The sequence below is a fragment of the Gorilla gorilla genome, chromosome 1 (assembly GCF_029281585.2).
Source record: "Gorilla gorilla gorilla isolate KB3781 chromosome 1, NHGRI_mGorGor1-v2.1_pri, whole genome shotgun sequence".
Classification (NCBI taxonomy): Eukaryota; Metazoa; Chordata; class Mammalia; order Primates; family Hominidae; genus Gorilla; species Gorilla gorilla.
The window spans coordinates 37,975,996-37,995,348 of record NC_073224.2 but is presented as its reverse complement, the minus strand read 5'-3'; the positions used below and the strand labels follow the sequence as shown (position 1 = coordinate 37,995,348).

At 48.1% G+C, this 19,353-nt stretch overlaps 1 protein-coding gene across 1 annotated transcript in view; it reads right to left on the bottom strand.

Annotated features, from left to right (window-relative positions):
- The window catches only part of CNIH3 (cornichon family AMPA receptor auxiliary protein 3), a 118,154-nt gene extending 103,116 nt beyond the window's left edge, over positions 1-15,038 (bottom strand). Inside the window, exon 1 of the mRNA XM_004028459.5 lies at positions 13,669-15,038. Within this exon, the coding sequence (XP_004028508.3) occupies positions 13,669-13,749 (81 nt within the window). The 5' untranslated portion in view covers positions 13,750-15,038. The remainder of the gene's footprint in view (positions 1-13,668) is intronic.
- Positions 15,039-19,353: the final 4,315 nt, after the last annotated feature.

Sequence of the window (19,353 nt, the reverse complement as noted above, 5' to 3'; positions counted from 1 at the left end):
AGCCTCCCAAAGCGCTGGGATTCGGTTTTTAGAGACACTGCAAAGGATCAGAAATTACAGCTCCATTCTGGCCAGACAGCATACCCCAAAGGCAGAAACCACCCACCTCACTTACCTGAAGGCAGTTTCAGGTGTTAATTACACTCACAAGCACCCACAAAAACAGAGTTGGGAGCCCTTGGCCAGAAGCCTCTGGATGGTAAGAAGCAAATGATGGTTGAATAAATGTGTGATTAATTGTTCCCACTAAGGCATTCAGCCCAAAGATGGGCCCATAAGCATTCTCCACCTCCCACCCTTACCCCAGGAGGAAGAAGAAAAGCAAATTCTATCCTCCACAAAATATATGGCCAGGTAAGTGTGGGATGTGCATTGCCATGGAATTTTTTGTTGTGGTGGTAATTGTGTACATGTGTGAGAGAGAAACTACCTTTTTACAAATCTGGTTGTTTTTTAAATCACATTTGTGACTCAAGGCAGCTGAAAAACATTAAAAAATAAATCATCCCCCAAATTGTCTCCCAGTGAGCTAACAACCTACTTCATTTCCATGCCCCCAACAACCCCCAGCTTAGGGGCAAATATGGAAGTGTAAGACTTCAGCTCCTCTGCAGCACAGGTAAGGCCTCCTGGTCCACACTCTCTTCTCCTCGACCATGGATGTGCTAACCCTTTGCACTGATCTGAGAGCAGAAATGCAAATAAGGTTTTAATGAACAATAACAAAATTCTTGGCAAGATGCCCTTTGTGCTTAATGGCAGGTACATTCCTCAGTTCTCGCAAAGCCAAAAACATTCACAGCCTTAAAATCATGGGAAACACTGCTACTCTCTTCCTGGTGAAATCCTCTGGAAGAAACAACTGTAATCATGAGGCAAACTCCCTGGCAAAGCCCAAGAGTTGTCTTCAATAAAATATCTGTTTAAGGACCATTTATAACTTCTCACAACTAGACCTTAATGCAAAAACTTGAATAAAGATTTTATAACTATTTTGTTCACTTATAAGACATGAAGTTTCTAAGAAATGTAGTAAAACAGACCAGATACTTAAGCAAATGCATGAAGTGGGTCCTGCTGTTGCTCCAGCCGAGAGAGGACAGCAGAGAGACAGCAACCATCAGGGGCCAGAGGGTCAAGAAAGAGCAGAGAGTCTGAGCAGCAAAGACTGAGGACCAAGAGTTTCTGCCTGTAATATCACGGGAGCCACAAAAAATTAAACATTAAACACTTGATCCAGCAATTCCACCTCTGAATACATACACAAGAGAACTAGAGGCAGGGACTCAAGCCCTGGATACTCGTACACCCACATTCACAGCAGCATTATCCACTGTAGCCAAAAGGTGGAAGCAACCCAGTGTTCGTCAACAAAGGGGTGAACAAAATGCAATCTATCCATACAATGGAACTGTCGACAGAAAGAGTCAAACTCTGTAAAATATTTGAAGAGATTTATTCTGAGCCAAATATGAGTGCCATGGCCCATGACACAGCCCTCAGGAGATCCTGAGAACATGCGCCCAAGGTGGTCAGGGTGCAACTTCGTTTTACATATTTTAGGGAGACATGAGGTTATCAATCAAATACATTTAAGATATACACTGCAGCCGGGCATGGTGGCACACGCCTGTAATCCCAGCACTTTGGGAGGCTGAGGTGGGCAGATCATGGGTTCAGGAGTTCAAGACCACCCTGGCCAACATGGTGAAACCCCGTCTCTATTAAAAATACAAAAAAATTAGCCAGGCATGGTGGCATGTACCTGTAATCCCAGCTACTCAGGAGGCTGAGGCATGAGAATTGCTTGAACCCGGGAGGCAGAGGTTGCAGTGAGCCGAGATCACGCCACTGCACTCCAGCCTGGGTGACAGAGCAAGATTCTGTCTCGGTGGGGGGGAAAAGAAAAAAAACAGATATACATTGCTTCAGTCCAGAAAGGCAGGACAACTCAAAGTGGGGGTGGCAGGTGGTTGGGGGGAGTTCCAGGTCCTGGGTAGATTTAAATTTTTTCTGATTGACAGGTAGCAGGCTTCAGAGAGAACAGACTGTAAATATTGCTTATCAGACTTAAGGTCTGTGTTGATGTTAAATGCTAGTTGGTGTTTCCTGAATTCCAAAAGGGAGGAGGGCATAATGACACATGTCCCACCTCCCTTCCCCTCGTGGCCTAAACCAGCCTTATAGGTTAACTTTCGAGTGCCCTGGCCAGGGACGGAGCCCATTCAGACGGTTGGGCAGGGGGTCTTTGAGTTTTATTTTTGGTTTACAGACTATTACTCAACCTTAAAAAGGAGAGAAACGCTGACACAGGCTACAATATGATGAACCTGGAAGACATTATGCTGAGTAAAAAAAGCCAATCACAGCAGGACAAATACTGTATGATTCCACTTATATGTGGTGTCTAGAAGTAGATCAGTTTAGAGGGACAAGGTAGAATGGTGGTGGCCAGGGGCTTGGGGAAGAGAGAATGGGGAGCTACTGTTTAATGGGCACAGAGTTTCTGTTTGGGAAGGGGAAAAAGTTCTGGAGATGGATGGTGGTGATGGTTATACAACAATGTGAATGTACTTAGTGCCACTAAGCTGTACACTTAAAAACGGTTTAAAAGAAGTAAATGTCATATATGTATTTTACAACAAATTTTTTTAAGTTAAGGGAGCCAGACTGAGCCCCAAGTAGAAACTGCAGGGTAGGGTGAGATCCCTTTTGCTCTCAGGTAGCCGGCGAATACAGAGACAGTTGAGCGAAGCGTAGAAGCAGGATAGAACTAGAGAAAATGGATAACTTGACAGGGTGGGCTAAGTCTAGATCGGGGCTAGACTATTAAACAACAGAATCTGAACAGAAATACCCAGTCTGATTCAAACTCAGTTAGTGCCTATACATATTCCAGAGGCAGAGGTAAAAGAGACAGCCCCTGTCCTCCATTTGCTGACCAGCAACAGGGCCTGTATCAATCCTTCGGCTGCAGTAATCTAATCTTTCTTTCAAGACAATGGCCTCTGAGACTCAGGTGGTGATGAAAGGTTCTGTTCTCAGAGCCCGTGTCCCAAGCAGGAGTGCCAAGGCCCATGGTGGCAGTGGCAGAAAGCAGGCAGCCCCTGGAGAGAGAAGCCATTCCCTCTGACAATAGCACCCCGGGCCCCTGAGCCTCATTATCAGACTGACTCGTGGGTCCGAGATGGCACCGCATTGACTCCCCTTCCAGAGTCACAGAGCAGACTGCAGGAGCGGGCCTCAGTCCCCACGGGTCTGCTAGTGTACACAGGACACACTGCACACTGCCAGACATACCATCCTGGCCAGACGTGGCTCCTGCAGCCAGCCACCACTGTCCCCAAAGTCACAGGCTCCCTCTTTTCTTCAAAAGAATGAGACCCACAGGCCAGGTGCAGTGGCTCACGCCTGTAATCCCAGCACTTTGGGAGACCAAGGCGGGAGGATCATGAGGTCAGAAGTTCGAGACCAGCCTGAACAACATGGTGAAACCCCGTCTCTACTAAAAATACAAAAATTAGCCGGGTGTGGTGGCACGTGCCTGTAATCCCAGCTATTCAGGAGGCTGAGGCAGGAGAATTGCTTGAACCCGGGGGCAGAGGTTGCAGTGAGCCAAGATCGCACCACTGCACTCCAGCCTGGGTGACAAAGCCAGACCTTGTCTCAAAAAAAAAAAAAAAAGAATGAGACCCACAAGCTTCTGGGTTCATAAGCCAGAATGAGGCTACCAAAGAGGTGACTTTTTTCTGCTTTCATGGTCAGTCTGAGAGCCACCATCAGTCATGCGCTCAACACGTGTCCACCATGTCCTCCTAAGTCCCGTGAACACATATATTGGACACCAAGGGCCCTGTTCTCCACCCACCCCTGCTTCACTTAGAAAGTCCAGGCACAGGCACACAGAAGTGTGTAAGAACACAGGTTTGTACCTGGAGAAGAACAAACAACCCACACAAGTTTGCCAGGTTGTAGGAGCCTGTGGTAGGTTGGAGTGAGCAGAGTTGCTGATGATGAGACCCAGGCTCGTCAGTGACAGCACATAGAAAACTTAAATCCAAGAGGCAAGAAGGCTCTGCTTGCAGAAAGAATAAATAGACATATCTACGGTGCAATAAAGTCTACGTGTGGGGTTGGGGCTGTGAGATGGGGAGTTGTGGGAGACCGGCTGGAGAGGTAGGTCAATGCTACGTTGTAATAGGCTTCCAACCCCAAATTGAGCGGTTTGGACGTTATCCTACAGGCAGTTTATGTCGATCCCATGAGACCTCAAGATTAGTCTTCAATCCCCATGCCCTAGAGCAGGGATCATCTTAACCAAGATTCTCAAGTCTTTTAATGCCTAGGACACTGTGCACACAGAAATGGTGGTGGCCCCATTACAGTCTATCAGCCTAATCTTTAGATATATTTTTTAGTTTTTTGTTTGGGCTTTATTTTAGCATATGCAAGAATGTCCCTATTTACTTCTCTTTCTATGCCAAATTAAAAATATTTGCGAGTCTGATCATTATGCCCTGGATTTGTATTCAGAAACCAGTTCAGGATCTAGCTGTGCATTTAGAGTTTTCAGTGACCAGTTTGTGGGAGTTAAGCAGATTCCAAGTGTCACTAAGAAATGCAGGCAACCCTCAGCTAACCCTGTTAAGATGCAGACACTCCGGCTATGAATGATCCCAAACAGCAACCACTTCCAACCCTGCAGATCTGAGTTGGTTACTCATGCAAATGACCTCACTATTTGTAGCAGAGCTCATTTAATGCTTCTTCTCTAGATTAAAACAGTTCAGCTTACTTTTCTAAAGACCCTCCAGGTCCTAGAAGAAGAAGCAACTCAGAAGCAATGTGAATGGCAAGGATTTCAGCCTGGAATTTAATATCTGCCTTATCTAACCCACAAGGGGACTATCTTCACCTAGTTGTCAAAGGATGGAAGAAAGGTGTATTTCACAATCTATGATTTAAAAAAAAATGGGTACCACAAGATAGCAGTGGGATCACTATCTTGAAGCACAAAATCAACATATGTGATGTTGGAGAGACTAGCGTGCAGCCCCCTGCATCAGCCTCGACATCATCCTCTGCTTTTGGGCATACACATGGGTTGCTGGGCTACAGTCACCATCTGACAGCCCTTTCCTGTCACAGCTCGTCTTCTTTGGTGTCTGTTGTTCACAGCCTCTCCCCAGCAGTGCCCTCCTCCACACCTTCAACCACCCTGATCTATCCCATCCACCATCTCCCCTCCTCTTAATTCTGGATTGAAGCTCAGTTAGCCTCCCTTACACAGAGAGAGCCACCAAGTCTAAGATTCCATGGGCCTCCAGCAGAGCCCAAAAATGTGCTTTTTTTCTTTTTTCTTTCTTTTGAGACGGAGTCTCGCTCTGTCGCCCAGGCTGGAGTGCAGTGGCGCCATCTCAGCTCACTGCCAGCTCTGCCTCCTGGGTTCACACCATTCTCCTGCCTCAGCATCCCGAGTAGCTGGGACTACAGGTGCCCACCACCATGCCTGGCTAATTTTTTTTTTATTTTATTTTTAGGAGAGATGGGGTTTCACCATGTTAGCCAGGATGATCTCCATCTCCTGACCTCATGATCCGCCCGCCTCAGCCTCCCAAAGTGCTGGGATTACAGGTGTGAGCCACCACGCCCGGACAAAAATGTGCATTTTTAGTAAGCATCCAGATGATTGTCATAACCAGGTAAGTCTGGGAAAGTATTCATTGAGGAGGAGTCTATCAAGCTTAAGCTGGCTGTAATAAATTATCCAGATCCTTATTTATCAGCAATCACTGAGTTCCCACCATACTGCCCCATGCTGGACACTGAGGCCACAAGTGAGGGCAACAGTTTCTGCCCTCCAGAAGCTTATAGTCCAAGCACAGAGACAAATACAACAGTGGGACTCAGACCTGGGGACAGGTGCAGAGGACAAGTGGACTCAGATCGCCAGGGAGAATGGGGCTTCCTAGAGGACAAAGGCTGCAGCAGAGCCAGTCGGGTGAAGAATGAAGTGGGGAACAGCATTCCAGGGAGACAGAACAGCCCATTTGGGAATTGCAAGAAGGTGAGGATATCTGGAACACAGAAAATGCAGAATGTGGCTAAACAGTTAACCGGGACCTGGTCCTCCCAGCCCTCTAAACTTCGAAAGCGAGAGAAACCAGAAAAAGCTTTAGTCTGGGAACAACATGAAAGGATCCTTTCAGGTATTAGATCACTCTTGGTAGCCATGAGTGGGGTGGATTAGTCCAGGGGAGATGATAACCAAGGAGGCCAGCTTGGAAGGGACCACGATGCTCTGAGAAACAGCAAATGGGGGCCTGAACCAAGGCAGGGATGGGAAGCATGGAAGGGAGGGGACAGACATGGCTGGTGACTACAGAAGGAGCAGATGGGGTAGAGAGGGTCTCTGGGTGAAGACTAAACCCACTGGGGCTGTGAGGAGTGAGGAGGGCATGAAGACAAGCTCGGCTGGGATCCAACTGCAGGGCATGGGGCAGGTGGCCCCATGGACACACAGGTCAGTGTCAGGGGACAGGTCTGGGAGGCCAGCGAACTACTAACATGGAGAGGAAGGTACAGAAAGAAGAACCCACGGGGGAGATGGAGGAGAAACAGGGCCCCAGAAAAACAACATTTGAAAGCAGTTGCAAAGAAGACGCGGACAGCAGTCTCAAAGCCACGGAGAGGCCAAGATAAGCACTAAATGGTGCCCAGAGATTGCCACAGGAGACCACTGATGTCCTCATCAAGTGCTGAGCTGAGAAGGGGTGGGGGCACAAGCCAGGTGGCCAGAAAGGAAACGAGTGTCTTTGGAAAAGAGATAAGATACACAAATAGCAAAATGCTGACACTTGCCAATTCTGAGTGGTGGATGCAGAGGGCTTTGTTTTATTAGTCTCCGTGGTTTCTGAGTGTCTGATGTAAGAATCCAAAGAGGTGACGGCAGGCAGGATGTGGTGAGACAAAACCACTCTGCAAGGGAAGAGAGGTTGAGCAGCATTTAGAGGGCCTGGGGACCAAAGGCTTGTCTGCAGCTCAGAGGCACCACAGCCTTTGAATCTGCCAGGGGGTGGGGACAGGTGGACCTGCGAAGGGCAGTAGCTGAAGACACAGACAGGTGGGGAAAAGTGATGGAGCAATGTCCACAGATAACTAGGAGGGGAGGAAGTGGCCTCAGATGAGGGAGAGACTCTGCTGCTTCTGAATCTGAGAAGGAAAGATAAATCATTAATCAGAAGTCTGGGGAGGGGCAGGATCCTGAGGCATCCCTGTCTGATCATCTCTATCTTCTCCAGGAGCTGGAATTAAAGTCATCTGCTCAGAGGCGATCAGGGGTGGGGGACGGTTTTGGGAGCTTCAGGGGGCTCTGAGAAAATGACAACAACCTAGAACAGTGTTGTGGAAGTTGAAGGAACTGACTCACATCCAGCTGATGAGTTAGAAGGCAATACTGAGGCCAGCTAAGGTCAAACCGTGCATCTGCCTGGGACACAGCAGCTCCCGGGTACCTGGGGTGAAAGAAGAGAGGGAAGAGAGTGCACTGATTCCTGGGAGACTGAGGCATCCACTACAGGAGTGACAGGAAACAGAGGATGCAGCAGTGGAGAGCAGCAGCAGGAGCTAAGTGGTGGATGATGAGGAGTAATGACACAGAGGAGGAAGTAAATCCTAGAGGAGCGATGCATTGAGAGAAGAAGGAAAAGCCACAGTCAAAGGAGGGCCAAGAGCCCCTGGGGCAGCAGAGTGCAGGAGTAGAGAACAGGGAGCTCACTGCAGAGGCATGTCCAGGGCAGGTCAGGGGGCTCAGGGACCACAAAGATGGAAGTGGTCACTAGACGGGAGGTCAGATAACCAACAGCACCCAGCACCTTGCAGGACAGCAAGGACAGGACAGTGACCAGGAGCCAAGTCCTCAGTGGTGCCCAGTGGAGGGGCCCATGGGAGTGAGTCAGATGATGGTGGCAAGGGCACCATCCAGATAGCACAGCTACTGAAGAATGAGGCCCCAGAGGAACCTGTTTGCAGACTTACTGGGAGAGAGGTCCACAGCAGAAAACAAGTCCAGAGGGCAAAGCGCAGAGCCATGTGGATATACAGAAGGGAAAAGCACCAGGTAGCCAGAGGGGCTAGAGTGAGGCAAGGGCCCGGGCACAGCTTCAGGGCCAGTATAGGCGAGAGCTCCAATTGCCTGGCAAGAGCCTCACAACATTCACTGCCTTTAATGTTTGTTCAGTAACTCAAAAGTCAAAGACAAGTTACTTTAGTGTCTCTAATATCCAACCCCAGTGAGGCCTTGAAACCTCACCAAACAGTTGGGATTGGGGCTGGTTCCTGATTGTTTTAGGTGACCTGTGAATTCTGCACACTTCTCTCCTCTCCTCTCTAACATGACTGCAGTGGAAATACAATGATGACGTAAGCTTTCTTTTTCAGGGGGAGTTATTGCAATGCAAACAAGGATAAAGCGGCAAGCAATGCAAACAATGATAAGGTCCCATGCATCAATCCAGACATTACATTTTCCAGAAGGTGTTCTCTCCAGGGATAGCCAGTGCTTCTCCCCAATCTGCTCCTCTGAAAGAGAACCAGCTCCACTATCATCAAGAAGGGCCCTATACCCCATGGCAATGGCCAGTCTTCTTTGCAATAATTAGCTTCCAAAATTTCAAAGTGCCAAGGCATGGGGGAAAATGCATATTGTCCAAACTACCCAGAAAGTAGTCCTTAAGAAGCAGCCAGAAGCCAAATCAGAAACGAGTTACCATTAGTCTGTTCTCCCACTGCTAATAAGACATACTCGAGACTGGGTAATTTACAAAGAAAAGAAGTTTAATGGACTCACAGTTCAGCATGGCTGTGAGGAGGCCTCACAATCATGGCAGAAGGTGAAGGAGGAGCAAAGGCATGTCTTACATGGCGGCAAGCAAGAGAGCATGTGCAGGAGAACTGCCCTTTATAAAACCATCAGATCTCATGAGACTTATTCACTATCATGAGAACAGCTCCAAAAAAAACCCATCCCCCATGATTCAATTACCTCCCACCAGATCCTTCCCACAACACGTGGAGATTATGAGAGCTACAATTCAAGATGAGATTTGGGTGTGAACATCGCCAAAACATATCGCTATGTCAACTGGAAATGCGTCAAGCCAGAAGGAAACAAGAATTTGTCCTACGAGTATTTATACCAAACACTCTCTATGTGTCAGGCACTGTTCTGGGCTCTGGAGAAACAATGGTAAAGTAGAAAACGTCCCTGCTCTCTTGGAGCTTCCTTCCACTTCAGCTGTGGGGCAATGGACAGTGACGGAGGGAGGAGATAAAAGGGGGATGGAGCAGGCTGGAGCTGCAGACATCCCACCTGAAAGTGAGATGCCAGACGGACAGGGGCATCACAAGTAGAACAGAAAGTGGAGACCAAGTAAGACCTGGCAGTGAGTGCAGTACCCTCATCTGAGTAGGCCAAGGCAGGGTCATAAAAAAACAGGCTATTTATTGTCAACCCCAAGCATCCTACCATTTCACATAAACCCATTTTTGTTTCCAGGTGGGTACTGTGAGAAACTGAGATGTTTACTAGATTTCCAGAGGCTGAGCCTGTGACAAGGTGGAACTGGCAAAACGCTCCACCATGAAGACATCTTCTCTAACAAAACTGCCTCTCGGCACATATGTATGTCATCCCTGTCCAGGGCCATTTAAACCCTCAAACAGCAAATGCTGCTGTGAATCCAAAGAAATTTCAAGGTGAGATGGTGCATCAGATCTTTCTAGGGAATTTTACTGGGAATTAATTTTATTTGTAAATTGTCAAAACTCACAGTGACTCCAAATATAAAAACTTCAAAAGCTAAAAACCTGAAATTCAGTACTGAATCTTTGATCTTTTCAAAGAATAGCTTCATCTGTGTTTATATAAATGAGACACGTTGCAAACAGGCTTAACAGAGCCGGAGCAGAGAAGGCTCTTGTGAGTAAACACCATTCATTTTATACTGGCTGGAAATACACATCACTTCACATCAAAAACCCTTTAGAACACTTTTTTTTCCTTCTAAACGTCCACATGCAATTTTTTTTCTTAGAAATGGGGTCTCACTATGTTGCCTAGGCTGGTCTCAAACTCCTAGGCTCAAGTGATCCTCCTGCCTCAACCTCCCAAAGTGCTGGGATTATGAGCATGAGCCACTGAGCCCAGCCATATGCAATTTTTTAAAATACACAAGAGATAATCTTTTCTGGATAAGATTACTGATGATTTTATTTAATTACAAATCATTGTATTTTCAAAATTTTGGACAAGGAACCTGTATCATTTTATAAGCAGAAGTCTAATTTAAATAAATAGAATTTTCCTCTTTTAAAAAAGGATATATAGCATGTCTTGAGTCTGGTTGCTGTTGCTATTGCAACCCCAATCAGAAATTCCAACTACAAAATTTCATTTATACAGAGAAAGGTAATCCTTTGGATATAAATTATTATCTAAGTTATGAATCCAAAAATAGTGACTACAGTTAGAGAAAGGGCTTAGACTTAAGAGTCTCTCAGACCTAGCTCAAGTCCATGCATACCAGCTCCAATACATATCAGCTGTGCAACCTTAGGCAACCTTGTAATCTCTCTGATCCAGTTTCCTCATCTGGGAAATGTCCGTTATGAGGACTAAAGGGCTGCCTGGGCAGTAAGAGGCCAGGTGCCTGAGGGTATGCAAAGCCACAGAAAAAACCTAGTTTTCTTCTGCTTCTTCCAAATGTGATAAATGTACTCAGAGATAGTAGCTGATATAAAATAAATGGGTAACTTGAAATATTTTCAACTGTAAACAAATGCAGATAAATTTTCAAAGTAAAAAACAAGACTTGAAAGAAAGGCTGGCCACATCCATCCTTGCTCCCAGACATCCAGTGGGAAAAAACGGGAGGAAAACGATTGGACTGAGAGATCCTCTGTAAAGTACTTAAAACTTGTCCTACAGCAGACACCCAATACATAGTAGCTACCATCATTACCCCTAAGTAGGTACATACAATTCAATAAGAAAAGCATGCCGTCTTCATATCTTACAGCCTAGGCATGGCAGTGCGGCAGGCATTTTAACTGCTATATGTTGTTAAGCGCCCAATTCATTTTTTGGGGTACTGATATATATCACACAATCAATATGCCTTGTCCGATCAAGAAGTACATAAGTAACATAAGAAGCTGGAAAGAAGGCAAACAGTCTAACATAAAACCAAATCTCCTCAATTTTGGTTGAAATAATTACTACCATGTAACTAACACCCAGACATACAAACCGTGCCCTGAAATCAGGGTGTCTCTGGTTTCCCAGTTCAATGTTCAGGAACCAAATCAGTGTGATGGGGTTTGGGTTGTTTGATTTGGAGAGAGGGAAAGGGATAGAGAAGGAAAAGACTAGGAAAGGAGGGACTGAGACTATGAAATTATTACCGTAATTTGAAATCAAAACGCACAAATTCTTTTCATTATTAGAAACAAGAATCTTGCTACTTCCACGAGGAATCTGGATAAAACCTGAGTTGGGATTTGACTGCATTTCAGCCACCCCTCGATAAGGGGGTGAGCACTGAGAAGCTGGAGGACAGAGCCAGTGCTGGATGAGGGAACACCTGATTTTCATTCAAATGTCAACCAGCTGCACAAACCACTCAATTAAGCTGTTCTTGAATTATTAATCATCTTCCCCTGAATGAGAGAAAATGATTCTTTCTGGTTACTTGCTCTGCTTCAGGGACCAATTCAGAGAACTCCAAGCCAGACTCGAGTTTGAGGGAGCTCTCTGGTACCTGACACCCTCTGGCCAAGGCAAAAACAGAAAACAGCAAATGAAGTATTGCAGAAGAAAAGGGAGTAGTTGGCCTTCTAGAATCCAAGTAACTCCCCATATCCAAAGAAGCTGAGAAAGTTCCTTTAAAGCACATTAGCAGAGGTTTGCTGCACTGCTTGAGCATGATCTAATCTGTATTCCTTTCTATTCTAAATCAGGTAAGTTTCCTTTTCCCTTAAGAACTGTCAACAACTTCAAGCCTCAATTTTCTACCATAGATTAGACCCAGCCTTGCAGAGCAGAGAAGGGAGGGTTTAAAATCCCATTACTTCTAAATAGCGGAATTGTTTTAATCATCCCCCAAATATCTATGTTTGGATTCCCTGTCACCCCCAGATTCCTAAGTCTACTGATGCACGGATTTACACAATCTGAGAAATGGGGGAAAGCTTAGCGATTATCCAGGTCAATTTTCTCACTTTAGAGATGTGGAAGGAAGCCAGCAAGGGTCTTTCCTAAGGTTACATGATCGGAAGCCACCTTCCTCCCCGAGTTTCCCCTCTCCTCTCTGTCAGAGCCCTGTAGCAGGAGCTGCTCTAGCTGCTTAGTTCTATTTTAAGACAAACTCTCACTCTGCAAACCACTTATAGAAAACAAGGGCATCTCACCCACCCTGCAATTTTCTCCACGTCTTCATTTTGGGTCATCCCCACTGTATGAGTCTGTGATGCTCACCAAAACCATGCCTCCAGGAATTCGTCTCAGGGTCCTTCTCTGTCACCTAGACGCTGGGCAGGGCAAGGCTGTTAAAGGTGGGAAATTATGCACTGGGGTGCTCCTTCTAAACATTTGGCCTTGGCCATTCTTCCCACCAGCCCTCTGAGGGTGAGGATAGGGGGCTTAAACAACCTCAGAGAAGGAAGCCTTGAGAGTTGCATGCACTCGCTAAATGTTGCACAGTCTTTGAGAGGACCGGCGTACGCACTCCTGCGCTCTCTCTCAGTACTTCTCTTCCCCTATTCAGAAGCTTGCGCTCCTCTATTTCCACCCACACCTAAAGAACTGGGATCCACGGCTGCCCTCCACCTGGCGTAGCCCCGGGAAGGGTGACAGGAAGGTTGTGCGGGCTGGGGACGCTGGGGGCCTAGCGGAGGTTCGCCACCTGCAGGGGGTCTTCAGGAGTCGGACTTCAGACGCCAAGAGGGCAGATGGAGGACACCGTCGTCGCTCTCCACGTCTCTCTTCGTGACTTTCCTCCATGGCCTTAATGATGCCTGCGCTTCCCAGTCTCCCTCGCCTCCTTGCTCTTCTCCTCCTCGCCTTTCCCCCACCGCCTTCCACTTCGACCCCCATCGCCTGGTCTCCTTCCTCTCCGTGGGCTCGGCTTCTCCCTACCTCTTACAAGGCGCTCCCGTCGTGTTTCCACTTTGTCTCCAATTATGTCTAAATGCAACCCACCACAGATGCTGACATTTTAAATGTTTAGTTATTATAGCTACTTAACTAATTGCCGGGACCGACGGCGGCGCTTCTCCTTCGCCTCCAGCCGGCAGGAGAGGAGGGGGCGGGAGAGGAAAGGGTTAGTTGTGGTTGTAGCCGCCACTCCCCGGCGCCCGGGACCCGGGACGCCCAGTCGGGCCCTGCAGAGGGTGTCCTACCTGGGCACCAGCGGCCCCTCGCCTCCAGCCAGGGCACCGAAGGCGCGCCCGGCGGGATGCAGCGAACTGCCTCCTGCCCCAGGACAGTGGAGCGGCAGAAGGTCCAACCTTCCGGTCCGCCCACGCCCGCAAGGTGGAAAAAGTGGGGTGAAATCGGGGAAATTTAGCTAAATTGGGGCGAAAGAAGAGAGACCAAAGCGTGTTACTCACGTGCCAGATGGCGAAGAAGATGAGCGCAGCGCACAGCACCAGAGACAGCATGTAGCAGAACGCAGCGAAAGTGAAGGCCATGGCCGGCGGACCCCAATCCCGCCACACACGCCAAGAAGCCCCTAGGAGCCCGATGCCTCCCTAGAGGACCGCACTCCCTCAAAGGAGCCGCGTCTGCACGCTCCTCTCCAGGCTAGTGCCCAGGAGGGCGCACAGCTAGCGGAGCGACTCGAGGGTCAGCGAATAAGCGCTGGATTCCCGCAGGCTCCGGCGACGCCAGACCCGGCCCTCCGGCGAAGACAGGAAAACGTGTGTCGAGAGTCGCTGGCGGGAACCGTCCGCAAATCGAAGAAGAAACCAAATCAGCAGCGAACACCTGCAAATTAGTGCCAAGCTGTGAGCCCCTCGAGACCAACACGACAAACGATGCGACGACTCCACGGAGGACCGAGGGAGGAGGTCCCGTTCGCCCCAGGAAGAGCTCTCTGCTTTTCTCCACTAAACCGCTGAGGAGAGACGAGCGCTCCGCTCCGGGGCGCAAACGGATAGTGTCCAGCGAGGTGCCCGAGCGGCCTCCGAGCTCCTCCCAAATCCCAGAGCCGGCAGCGCTCTTTCCCGAGAGAAGGAGTCTTTAGGTAGCCGGGAGGAGGTAGGTCCCGTTGGTCCTGCGCCCCAGACGCGGCTTCCAGCGCAGCCGTGCGCTCCGAGGCGCGCCCGTCCCCAACCGTGACTCCGGCCAGCCGGCCTCCGCAACCCAAGTGTCCCGGAAACCGGGGGTCGGACCGGGGCGAGCACTGGCTCCACCCAACGGGCCAACTCCAGCCCGGGTGGGTGCAGCAGTTGGTTGCAGGCCAAACGCTGTAGCTCGCTCCACCTGCTGCTGCCGCTGCCGCCGCCGCCGCCTTTGCCACTGCGAGAATTGTAGCGGTGCGACCCGGGATTCCCTCCTCTCGGCGCCCCACCCTCGACTCCTGTTCCGCTGAGCGCGCCCTCCCCGGCGGGCGGAGACTGCAGCGCCGGCGGCTGAGGAAAGGTGGGTGGCGAAGCGCCGCCGGGCGCTTGGTGGCCGCTGCCGCCGCCACTGCAGCTGTGCACGCCCGCCTCTCGGAGGAAACTTGAAGCCAGCAGTACAGGCAGGGCTGGAGGCCGAGCGGAGGTGGGGCGGGACCGGTTGGAGCAGGGACTCTTTAAACACGTGCGTCTGGAGGAGGTGGGAAGCTGCGGAAGGGTATGGTATGTGCCTCGCGCCTAAACGCGGCAGCCGCCCCTCCCGGTTCTTGCAGTTTCGCCTATCGGAGTGGGAAGTGTGGGGACTTGGGGCGTTGCCTAGTGTTGGTTGGGGATACAGTGCAAGCCTTGGATCCCAAAGCTGCTTGGATGGATTTTACCAAACTGTAGCATACTCAAGTGCATAGGGCTGCGTTTACTGCTCTGCTCCCAGACCCTGCAAAATTCTCCATTAACGTCCTTCCATTGCATCCTCTACCCTCCCCAGCCATCCGACCTTGGGACTAGGGAAACGTGGACTTGGTGGGCTATTCTGCGCTGAAGAGGCAGCAACGAGGGCTCGGTGGTATTGGTGTTGGTCCTAGTGGAATTGTCAAGAGGATGCTTTTGGAGGTAGACCGTTTTCTAGCTGCAAGTTACCTAACCTCTTTAATCCTTAGTTTCCTTATCAGAAAAACTTAAATAAGAGTAGAGTCAAGCCATTTCAAAGGATTAAAAGGGAACATAAGTAAAAAACCTAGCACTTGGTATACATTCAATAAGTGGTAGGGATTATTAATTGCACCCTTTCCCCCAGTGGCCCAGCATCTTGGAAGTTCACCATGCTTGCTTTGCAAGAGATTCCTGACGCTGCAGTGAAAGAGGTCCAGTCATTCCAGATAGAACTTCAGTTTCAGACAAGTCATCAAATCCAGAAAGCAAGGAAAAATACCCTGAAAGACGACTGGCAAATCTCGGTGAAAGAGTAGACGCACCTCATGGATTGGAGTGAATCTTAGAGCACCTGGTACCTTGCACAGGGTGGGAACTAGATAAATAACTATTGCTTGATTCTGACTCTGGTGTGCTAGTTTTCCTGTTCACAGATGTGATTCCGATGCCTTGAGAGCTGGAAGGTATGAATTCCAGCAAGATAGAGATACAGCTTTCTAGTGACAGAACTGGAATCCTGTCTGCGGACTCCTAATCCTGGGCTCTTTCTACTATGCCCCAACATTCCTGCAGCTATTTGGCCACATCTTTTATTTATTTATTTATTTATTTATTTATTTATTTATTTATTTATTTGACAGAGTCTCACTTTGTCGCCAGGCTGGAGTGCAGTGGCGTGATCTCGGCTCACTGCAACCTCCGCCTCCCTGGTTCAAGTGATTCTCCTGCCTTAGCCTCCCGAGTAGCTGGGACTACAGGCGCGCACCACCACGCCCGGCTAATCTTTGTATTTTTAGTAAAGACAGGGTTTCACCATGTTAGCCAAGATGGTCTCAATCTCTTGACCTCGTGATCTACCCACCTCGGCCTCCCAAAGTGCTGGGATTACAGGCGTGAGCCACCGCTCCAGGCCCTTCAATTTATTTTATTTTATTTTTTTGAAGACAGTCTTGCTGTGTTGCCCAGGCTGGAGTGCAGTGGTGCTATCATAGCTCACTGCAGCCTCAAACTCCTTGCTAGGACTACAGGCATGCACCACCACACCCAGATAATTTTTGTTTTGTTTTGTTTGCAGACATAGGTCTCAATATATGGCAAGGCTGGTCCCAAACTCCTGGCCTCAAGCAGTCTTCCAGCCTTGGCCTCCCAAAGCGCTGGGATTATAGGTGTGCACCACAGTGCCTGGCCTCATATCTCCCTCCAGTTTAGAAACTAGATGCCTTTCAGTGAGAAGTGGAGAAACTAGAGCAAATCCAGAGGCTGATGACCAGAGCAATGAACCGATCTACATTTTATTGCCTCTGGGTCAGGACTAGCTACATACTTTGGAGGGCCAAGTGCAAAATGAAAATGTGGGACTTTGTATTAGGCCGTTCTTGCATTGCTGTAAAGAAATACCTGGCCAGGCATGGTGGTTTATGCCTGTAATCCCAGTACTTGGGGAGGTCGAGGTGGGCAGATCACCTGAGCTTAGGTATTTGAGACCAGCCTGGACAACATGGCAGAAACCCCATCTCTACAAAAAATACAAAAATTAGCCGGGTGTGGTGGCATGCACCTGTAGTCCCAGCTTCTTGCAGGGCTAAGGTGAGAGTGTTGCTTGAGCCCAGGAGGTCAAGGGTGCAGTGAGCTGTGTTCATACCACTGCACTCCAGCCTAGGCAATAGAGCCAGACCCTGTCTCAAAAAAAAAAAAAAAAAAAAAAACCTGACGCTGGGTACTTTATAAAGAAAACAGGTTCAATTGGCTCACTGTTCTGCAGGCTGTACAAGCATGGCACCAGCATTTGCTGGGCTTCGGGGGAGGACTCAGGGTTGCTTTTATTCATGGTAGAAGGTGAAGCAGGAGCAGGCATGTCACATGGCAAAAGCAAGAGCAAGAGAGGGTTGTGGAGAAGTGCCACACGTGTAAATAACCAGATCTTGCAAGAACACTCTCTTTATTGCGAGGACAGCACCAAGCCATGAGGGATCCACCCCCATGACCCAGACACCTCCCACCAGGCCCCACCTCCAACACTGGGGATGACATTTCAACATGAGATTTGGGCAGGGACAAATAACCCAAACTATATCAAGCTTCTTGATTAAAAATTAATAATTTCAAGACAGCAACAGCAGAACATTAAGCCAAGCAGGAGGCCCTTCTGAGCACAAGACCGTGGACAGCTGTAGAAGTTGAATGCCTATGAATCTAGCCCTGCTCTGGGTTATACCCTATGTTGCTTTCTCTTTTACATAAGTATTTCTTCCAGTATAAATTGTCATTAAAGAAAATTTGGAGGTCAGGCACTGTGGCTCATGCCTGTAATCTCAGCACTTTGGGAGGCTGAGGCGGGTGGATCACTTGAGGTCAGGAGTTCGCGATCATCTTGGGCAACATAATTAAGACCCGGTCTCTACAAAAATGAAAATAAAATTAGCCAGGCATGGTGGTGCGCACCTGTAGTCTCAGCAACTCAGGAGGCTGAGGCCAAAGGATTGCTTGAGCCCAAGAGGTCAAGGCACAGTGAGCTGTGATCATGCCACTGCACCCCACCTCAGGTGACAAAGTGAGATCCTGTCTCAAAAATATAAAATAATTTGGAAAATATAAAAATGAAAAAGATAAACACCACAGTTTGCTGCTCTCAGATACCACCAACACAATCCTGGTGTATTTCCTTCTAGCTGTTTTTTTGCTTTTTATTTTATATAGATCATTTCTTTTCATTGTAGTAATTGTACTGTATAAAATTTCGTGACACCAAAATTCTGAGTCCCTTTGGGACCTCTCTGATCTTTTGTTTCTGCTGGTTCTTGTTTACGGAGTCCTCGCTTCTTATCCATCTAGTAGATTTTTACTGTGCCAAACTTGTTTTGAAAAGTTTTCTTACAGTCATTTGAGGCCTAAAATTATGTTATCTTTCTCCAGGGAGGATTTTCAACTTCTTTTGCCAGGTGTCTAGGGGAACCTAGTGCTCCAGGATTACCTTAATCCAAATTCAGCATTTGAGATTTTCCAGGATGACCAAGATAACTGTGGTCTGTGTGAGGGCTGCTTTATTTCTGGTTCAGCCTTACTCACATGGAGCTGTCCTTCTGGATCCCAAGTCAAAACACAGGGTTTATCAAGTCCCAACCCTTGATGGTCCTTGGACTCTGACTTTTGCCCCTAGCGCCACAGAGTACCAAAGGCATAGCTCAGTCTCCTCCTCAAGATTAAGAAATGCCCCTAGAAAAAAAAAAAACTGGCCCCAAGAGCTAAACCAACCCCTCTAGATTCTGAATCACTCTCAGCGTTTGACCCCAGTAATTCCGTACTCTCTTATTAGGTCTTTGATGCTTTCAAGAAGATGTTACTGTATTTCATTCAGCTTTATAAGTTGTGCTCAGTGGGAGAACTGGTCTGAATTCACTAGCACAACATCACCAGAACCAAGAGTCTCTACATCAAAATAAAATTTCAAATTTAAAAATGGAATCCATTATCCTACCACTGTGACTTTCAAGTCTCCATCCAGCCACTGTTTTTCTTGCCATTTACCTGGTCCTGCTTTGCCTTGTTTTATTAGTTACAGAACAATATCTCGGCAAAGGTTACTGCAAAACTTCAGAAAATAAGAACCCCAGGCAGTTACTGCTCGTTCTTTCAAAATATTTTAGTGTCCATAGTTCTGGGCGCTGTCAGGGATCCACAAGGTTTCTAGTCTAATTGGTGAGGCGGTAATTCCTTCACAAGGCAGTGTTTAAAAAAATCAAAAAGTACTAGTGACACAGTAGAGGAAGGCAAGGGAGAAGGCGATTGGGAATGGATGTTGAGTGGAGTGACCAACCTACATTGTTTTCTCTACTGTAGACATTGAAAAGCCAATTACTTGATTTTTCTCCCCACCCACCATGCAGCCAGGAGAGGCCATATGACACAGTTTGAACTCTTTAGATAATATTTCTTTTTGCCTGAAATGCAGACCTGATGCCTGGAGGTACAGCAGCCATCTTGTGACCATAAGGAGGAAACCAATGCATTAAGAAGGGAAGAGCTAAG